This window comes from Lissotriton helveticus, chromosome 9, assembly GCF_964261635.1.
Source record: "Lissotriton helveticus chromosome 9, aLisHel1.1, whole genome shotgun sequence".
Lineage (NCBI taxonomy): Eukaryota > Metazoa > Chordata > Amphibia > Caudata > Salamandridae > Lissotriton > Lissotriton helveticus.
Window position 1 is genome coordinate 1036597933 of NC_136070.1, and position 9067 is coordinate 1036606999.

At 44.4% G+C, this 9067-nt stretch overlaps 1 protein-coding gene across 1 annotated transcript; it reads right to left on the minus strand.

The window, feature by feature from the left end:
* Positions 1-6165: 6165 nt before the first annotated feature.
* On the minus strand, positions 6166-7205 carry LOC144783362 (uncharacterized). The gene has a single exon (XM_078662374.1). The coding sequence runs from the start codon at positions 7156-7158 to the stop codon at positions 6166-6168; it is 993 nt and encodes a 330-aa protein (XP_078518500.1). The 5' UTR covers positions 7159-7205.
* Between the last annotated feature and the right edge of the window lie 1862 nt (positions 7206-9067).

Genomic DNA, 9067 nt, shown 5'->3' on the forward strand with positions numbered 1-9067 from the left:
CGGTCTGCTGTTGACCCTCCAAGTTCAAAACTCACAGGTACATGTATCAATGTAGGCTTTTGCGATTCCTTAATTGCGATTATTAAGAAATTGCAAAAGCCTATGCATGTAGGAATCGCTATAAAATTAGCGATTCCCAAACTTTCCTTAAGTGCGACTCGCAAATAAGTAATGCCTTCTCATTCATTCCTATGGGCTTACAGACCCATAGGAATGAGTGGGAGATTTCATGCGCAATTTGCGAGTACCAATAGGTACTAGCAAATTGCTCATGCAATTTCAAGGGTGCAAGGGAATTAAAAGGACACCCTGTTGCACCCCTGAAATTGATCTGTGCATACATGTTGCGCAGGGCATGTGTGTGGACCCCTAGTAGCAAAATCGCAATTTACGATTCCATCATGCATTGCATTTAAGGAATCGCAATTTGCCATTCCTTAAATGCAATCGCAATTTAAGAAATCTCAATAATTTGCGATTTCTTAAATTGTGAGAGGCTGACACGTTGATGTATCGCAGAAGCCCATTTTGCGGGCGCAAACGGACGATTTTTTCAAATCGCACTATTTGCGCTCGCAAATAAGGTTGATGCATGTTCCTGTCAGTTCTGTCTCTTTTTTACTTTGGGAAAGATTAATTGGCGAAGGGCCTCCGTGATAAACAACCACTACTTGTAAACAGGTACTTGTCTTGGCACAAATGCATACTATTGTACAAAGCGGGGGTTGAGAGCTCCATTTCTCTTTATTTTTTCTTTCAGCAAACCACAGTTTGCAGAAAGTGTCTAAAGGGAACAGGAATGGAACAGCTGCAGTTTCCCCAAAGGCTAACTCCTAGTAAACAGCCTGTTTACCAAAAAGCTTTGCAGTATTTCAAAGACGTATAATTAATTACTATAAAAATAACAGGTCCAAAACAAGTAGAACGATTAAAAACGCAGGAGACATCCTTCAGAAAAGCCAAATCAAGAGACGTGTCTTTTAAAGATTTCTCAAAATACATTTTTAGAAATTTCAAATGTTACAAATGGATTTTTAAAACACCATGGAGAAGCCTTTTCTTTATCAAAAGGGTGTATACTTTACAGCAGTTACTAACAGGAGCTAGAGGGTAGGAAGCAACAATATTTCATTAAAGCCTGCATTTATGTATATGTTTCTTTAGAATGATTACGTCAGAGGGCTGGATTTAGTAAGGTGTTTCATGGACGCCAAAGATGGACACGGCCACAGAACAAGCCTGAGTGTAAAACATAACCCTAACCAACAACTCAAGATGCGTTGGGAACCTCGATGCACCCTACCCTACCAATCCAGACACAACCCACTCAAAGTACATCACCTGGCCAGGGGAGGTGTTCAGCAGTCACAGTCAGGAAGAAGCGCACAGTAGCTGTCCTGATCTTTCGGTAGGAGGTGTGGCAGCGGGGCAGAGGCAGGGCTAGAGTGGAAACCAAAATCAGCCTGGACAAAATTGTTCAAACCAGCCCCACAGTGCAGAAGCGGATAGAACGGGGCCATAGAAGCCTTGTTGGGTCATGGCAGCTCTTGCTGATCTGAAAGCAGCTCCATAGCTCGCAGTGTGCCACATAAGTGCCAGAGTGGTACAATGAAAAATAATACAAGTGACTGCCTGTCACTTGTTCCCACCTGCACTGCAATGCAAACCCTGTCGTTTGCTCTCTTACAACCTTAGTTTCCTGTTCTACATATACTTTTACTTGCTCAATCAATATACATATATTTACAAAACCTGTTTTTCAATCAGTGATCATTTGTTCCATTTTATTTTCCAAAAACCACAATTATATCATCCATAGCTCTGGTGATATCAAACTAAAAACATGTCACAAATTTGTATTACAACATAATATGTTCAATTGACATTAACGCTGTTGTAGGTCCCAATGCATTTCGGGATATGATCCCTTCTTCAGGGGAACTGTGAAAATAAACAATATACATCATTTTTCTTCTTATATATAAAGTGGGTAAATATTCGCAAACACTTCATTAAGCTACACACAGATTGATATTTGCTCAAAGTGATAGAAAATGCATATTGAGCATTCTGTTTCTGTTAAAATAAATGAGAAATCATCACGAAGATCCACGAGATTCTGAATGTGAAGAACCACCACCCTAAAACACAAACAAATTCATCACCACCAGTGATCAAGAGTGAGTGCAGTGAGGGAGGAGCCAAGCTGGCGACCAAGATGGCCGCTTAGGCTCCCGGCTCCGTAGACCTCCTTATCCTGCCACAAGATCCTGTTACTTATCCTGCGCCTATGCAACACCCTCGTACAGATGAATCGTAACGTCGCTTGATCGAGTGATCCCGAGCGATCCGCCAGCTTCTAAGACGGAGAAACGTCGCATTGAAGTTTGCGGCCTGCATCAACATTTGAGCCGGGGCCTCGAGTATGGGAGCAGCCGGCCACTAGTTGAACAACATCAGCCATAAATGTCCGGGAGGGACCGGTCAACTTACATGGAGGTGGAGTTTTGCCCAATTCCAGCGGCAAACATCCGCATTGATTAGTGGCGCAAGTGGAGCGATAAAATAGCACGGCGGAAAATATTTGGATCGCCCCAATTCACGCAGCCCGGAGTATGTACGATTTGGACATTATTTGGTACTCGGCCCGTTGGATACGGGCGCAATCCTGAACACTACCCTGAAATCTCCCAACAAATCGATGGGTTACCATCTGGACTGTGACTTTACAGCAAAGCGGGGTCTATATCTATAGACACGGGGCTCAAGCCGCGATCGAGAAGGACGAAATGGCGTCCGAGTTTGAACTAATCACAAATCGGACTCGCTCCTCCAAAGTGACCGAGAAAGATCGAACACACCACTTGGGTCAATATATCCTGTCCAAAGATTGTAAGAATGTCGACGATAGGGGAGAAGAATTAGCACTGGCCGGGGCTGGACCGACGATTGGAGCTGTCATGGCGGCTATCGGAAACTTACACTCTTCCCTGGGCCAGAGAGCCCGAGCCTTGGAAAATTAATTGGTCGCTATAACTTCTGAACTTGGGCTAATGAGAACGACTATTACCCCACCGATCGACAAACCGAGACCCAGGAAGCCCACATCAGCCCAACCAGCCAACGACGTACACCCCAGAAAACCGGAGATTTGGGAGTGTCTAGACTACACATCTACTATTTTCCGACCACTGAAGGTCCTGGATGAAGCCTGGCACTCAATAGCAACTCTTGTGGTGGAAAGTCTGTGTGGCGCCAGTCTACTGACTGATCGGACTGAGACTCAAGGGTGGTTTGACTGTATGGCCCTTTCCTCCTTCCTGGACTCTAAGCAACTGGTCTGGAAACATTGCCGGGGGTTCTTGTCGGTACGGACGGAACTCAGAGACAGTGTGGTTGAATATGCCCAGTTGTTCCCGGCCTTCTTCCGTGTGCAGCTAGACGACTATCTTTGGCCCTTCTACTCTCTTAAGATGGCGGCAGTCCGGCTAGGAAATATCCGTGCCCCTGATCGAGTGGGCCAAGGCTGAGAACAACTGACTGTTTGGAGACATTTATTGGCTTGGTGGATGTGCGGGACTCACTTACAAAACATTGGTAACGGGGGTGAACTTGGCGAAAAACTCTTCCCCAACTCTCAGTCTGTTTGAGTAATATTGACTTATTCTGTAAATAAAGGGGAGGCTCAATGTGGCGGGGGGGGAGAGGCCGGGAGCCTGAACGAAGGTCCTCCTCCGATAACTACTTTTAGTTAACTTAGTTTAGATTGGGCGACAGGCACACTGTTAGTTGGGGCCGGCGTAAGCTATATGCAGGGGTGCAGGGTGGGGGGGTGGTGAGTTGCGCTTGCTGCGTTGTTTATTTTTCTTATGATTTTCTTTCCTTTTCTTGGTCTCTCCAAGTCCGAATATCCGTCATTTATCCTGTTTATATTGCAGTATCGGGTGGCAGTACAAGCTCTACGATTCTGACTCATTTATGATAGATGTCGATGTCCATAATTTATCCTGCATATGACTTCAATATCGAGGGGGCTGTACAAGCTTAGATATCCTGATTCAGTAGGTGGGCGGGACCTGAGTACTGCACGCTGCGGGTATATCGTAAATGTCATTTGTTCTTGTATTTTTTGACTAACTATAGGCGTTGGGTCTCAGTGTCCTGCATGATGTCCCGCTAATATCCTGATTTTACAATTGTTCGATTTAACGTCTATCTTTGACTGTATTGCACTTGATACGCCTTTTTGTTCTTGTTTTTCTATAAATAATAACAAGATTTATAAAAATAAAAAAAAGAGTGAGTGCAGTGTCGGTATTGGAAAGCTTTCTTACCAATGCGTTCAAACTGGTGTCACCTATCCAGGTAACACTGTTCTCACAATTTGGAGTGCGCACTATGCTGAAACCAGAACAAACATTGGAAAATGTTCAATCCAACCTTCAACCTGACTAGTTCTTATTCTGAACCTTGTCATGACGTCAACTACAAGCCATTTATACCTCTACACGGTTGGGATTCTCGCTGTAAATCGGTATTCTGCAAACAACGGTCACTGGCACCTTATGTAGTAATGACCTGAAATTCACAAATATTCAGTTTGGACATCAATGCTTTCCGTCAGGCGTCTCTCTATAAATTACTGTTGCATTGTATCACACCAATGCCTGAAAAGCGGGCTGATTCTCCGAAGTTTAAAACTGGATTCGCTGTGTAACACTATTTCGTTCAATCAAACCTGCAACGTTTCAAAAAATCGTGTTACAACCGTCACCAATGTTATCTTCTCGAAAAAGTGCTATGACTACATAACCGCGTCTGTCGCCCAATCGTACCTCAACTTGACATCATGTCCTCCTCCTGGTAGGAAGAAGCTCTGTGGTAAATCCACACACGGTTCTCTCACGCTGCAAACGAATGACATGTAATCTTATCACTACAACTACATCTGATTCAATACTCTGAATTATTCACCGGACCCACAGCGAAATAATCGCCCCGGTCCAGACAGTCTCGTTCTCCGTACCTTCTCTGCAAACTGAATGGCGCCATATCTCCGTAGTCTGTGCACACCAAACTGACTTCAAACCTCCATTTAACGCTGCTCTATTTCTCCAACTCCGAATCAGCGTAGAGAACGACGGACTACTACTGGCATAGAAAACGGACCAATTGTAATGATAAGTACCCGCCATCTTAGAGCGGTGACGCTTCTGATAACCACTGAGTCTTTTGACCTAAGAAATACCATGCATGTAAACTGTGTAAACCGCTCACGTATACTGTCTCCGCCATGAATAAAACAATGCCCATGAGGTCAAGTTGAACTCCCCTTGAGTACTGTAATCGCGATCTGAACCACACACGACAACCTATCCAGCACTCGTCCTTCATTGCTTTCCTTCTCCTCCATAGTATTTATTTTATTTTATTTATTATTATTTTTTTTTATTTGCAAAGTTTTATATAGCGCTGGCTAGACCCGGAGGTATCAGAGCACTTTACATGAAAATCAGAGAGTTACAGGTTACATAGATATATCAGTTCGATCAGCGAGTTACCGGTTACAAAGTTACAACAGTTTGAATGAAAGAAACAGAGGGAGAAGGTGGGGGAGGGAAGGAGACACAAACGGGGAGATGGGGAAGACCATGCAAGATAACTGGCTGGGTAGGGGACGACCAAAGGGCCAGACTCCTCTATAGCTGCATAGAACAGCTCCACCGGGCATCGGCCAAGGTTGCTCAGGCTCCGCAGTAGGTATCTACATCAGTTGAATCGGTGAGTTACAGGATACATGGATACATCAGTTAGAATCCAAACAATCGCAGAGGAGGGAGGAGGGGGAGGGAAGGGGTCCGAACGGGGAGACGAGTAAAACAATGTCAGATGTCAGGCTGGGTAGGTGACGGCCAAGGGGCCAGACTCCTCTATAGCTGCATAGGACAGCTCCACCGGGCATCGGCCAAGGTTGCTCAGGCTCCGCTTTAGGTATCTACATCAGTTGAATCGGTGAGTTACAGGATACATAGATACATAAGTTAGAATCCAAACAATCGCAGAGGAGGGAGGAGGGGGAGGGAAGGGTACCGAACGGGGAAACGAGTAAAACAATGTCAGATGTCAGACTGGGTAGATGACCTATAGAACCGTTTTCTAGAATACTCAGTGGGCAACAGTTGTAATCAGTTTAGTTAAAACATCTGCTTGATAATTTAAGCCCAGCTTCTTGATTCTGCAGCCCACTTCCGACTTCACTATAGAACTTGGGCATTCAATTTGGTCAATGTACAGGCCAGGGATGACAGCATTGCTAGCTTTCAGCACGTTTGCCACCAAAACTATCCAAAAAGTCTTTGCACACCTGTATGATCTGCTGCTGCTGTAATATTCACGGTCATCATATCCTCCTCGGTCATATCCACGGTCGTAGTAATCTCTACGAGGATTACTGCCATAGGTAGGCCTGCCCATGTAGATGCCAGGTGTTGGAGTGTGAGGACTTTTTGTAATCGAGAAATCTACAAGAATTCTGTGGCCATCAAGTTCCATGCCGTTGGCACGTTCTTTTGCCTCTTTGGCATCTTCGACGTTTTCGAAATACACAAATGAAAATCCTCTTGATCGTCGCGATTGTTGGTCATAAACAATTGACACGTCAGAAAGTGGACCACACTTTGAAAAAACTTCCCTCAGGTCTCGCTCAGTGGTAGATAAAGACAAGCCAAACACCCCCAAGCAACAGTTGGGGTCAGGATTTGCCCGATCTACAGAGGAATCACCACTTCTTTTTTCACCCCAGGAAGCAGATTTTGAAGTCCTTTGTGTTCTGCTCCCAGCGTGGCGCCTGCGGCTGGACATTGGAGAGTGGCTGTGACTGCTGCGACGTCGCCTATATTCCCGGCTGTACGATCTGCTTCTGGATCTTCGGTGTGAGCGAAACCGAGTGCGTGATCTTGTGTAGTGTCGCCGCAACCTTGACCTAGATCTAGAGTCTGATCTTGACCTGGACTTGCTTCTGGAGCGCCTCGATCCGTCCTTAGACCTAGAACGAGCAGGGGAGTGGCTTGCAGATTTACCAGAACGCCGTGCACTTGCGCTCCTAGAAGCGGAACGAGATACCCGCTCGCCGTAAGCTTGCTCGCCGCTGTCGCTCATCTTCCCACACAGAGCACAAAATGGACCTCGGCCACTCTCAACGGCAGTCGTGCAGTACTCCAAACCGACGCCCCGATTCACGCTCCATCATATTCCCACAAACGATATGTGCAAAAAAGTCATGTTAGCGTATAAAACTGATAAAAGAAAATTAAAATGGTGATATCGTTGTGAATTGTACACTGAAAAAATAAAAATAGAAAGTAAATCTTGTAGAAACTGATGTGTTATCAGTTGAAACTACCATTATGTCCATGTTCATGAAAATATGTTAAGCATGTTGTGAAGCAATCCTGCCTACATACACAATTGTTGAACACAATATAACCAAACATGTATATCATGAATAACTCTTATGGTACTAACTGATATGCATATGAACAATCCTTCATAAAAAATATTTTCGACTGCCTTTCTGAGTTTGCCTGCCTAAGCCAAATCTTAAGGATTTATACATGGCATCTAAAAGCTTTAGTGTTTAATTGTGCGTTCCGTCCCCTAATACTAGTTGAGTGTTATTATAACCACAGATTTGGTTATCTGGTCTAGTGGGTACCCTATTTGTTAACTTCGCAATGTTATAAGAAACAAATCATGTCAAGCTTGTCATTCAACCTTTGTGGTATCATTGTTTCCAAAGATTTTATCCACCAAATTTCCCTTTGCGAGAACAGTTTGGCACTGTCGATATCTAATCTCTGTTTCACTACTTCTAAAACTTGAAAACGTAATTGTGGGATGGAATGATTGAGTTCTGTCCAATGTGATGCCAAACTTGACGTGGTAGATTTGTTTCTGATGCGACTCTTGTGTTCTGTAATGCGAACTTTCACCTTCCTCTCTGTCTTGCCAATGTATAATTTCCCGCAGGGACACTTAATGCTATACACAACAAATGCTGAGTTGCAATCATCCTGATCTCTTAATTTGATTCTTTTCCCTGTTTGAGGATGCTGGATAAACGATCCTTCAATGACGGTATTACAGTGTATGCAATTTCTAAATTTCTTCATTTCTCTTGTAATTTTTCCAGAGTCCACCTCCCTTGTGTTTTGTCTTGACAATAATTCTTTCAAGTTGTGGCTTCTTGTGTGCGCAAACAATGGGCGTCTCGGAATATTCCTTTAAAATCCTCTTCGTTTTGTAACAGTTCCCACCAGGTGTTTATTATACGTTTTCTTTGTGTAGATTCTGTTGCGAATTTCGTAACAAAGACCATTCTGTCTTTTTTCGGTTTTACTTTAGTTTGCAACAACTCATTCCTTGATGCACCCTACCCTACCAATCCAGACACAACCCACTCAGAGTATATCACCTGGCCAGGGAAGGTGTTCAGCAGTCACAGTCAGGAAGAAGCTCACAGTAGCTGTCCTGATCTTTTGGTAGGAGGGGTGGCAGTGGGGCAGATGCAGGGCTAGAGTGGAAACCAAAATCAGCCTAGACAAAAATGTTCAAACCAGCCCGACAGTGCAGAAGCAGATAGAATGGGGCCATAGAAGCCTTGTTGGGTCATGGCAGCTCGTGCTGATCTGAAAGCAGCTCCATAGCTCGCAGCGTGCCACATAAGTGCCAGAGTGGTAGAATGGCCTTTCTGGGTCTGGGTGGAGGAGCCAGGCTACAGGGGTGAAAAAAGAAGAGCACCACAAATACATATTTTCCAAAATAATTAGTAATCTTTGAAACAAAGGGGACCACATTGCAAACTAAGGTGGTCTGTGCCATAAAGACCACATACAGAGACTGGCTGATTCAAGCAGGGTTCCATATATTAGCGTTGTCACAGCTTTGGCTCAAAGCCATGTTCTGACTGATGATAACTGATGTACATGCTGGTCTGCTTTGTATAGCACTGAGAATTCTCACAAGTAGTGACCATCGTTTCCTGGTGCTGGCTAGGCGTAAGCAGCAA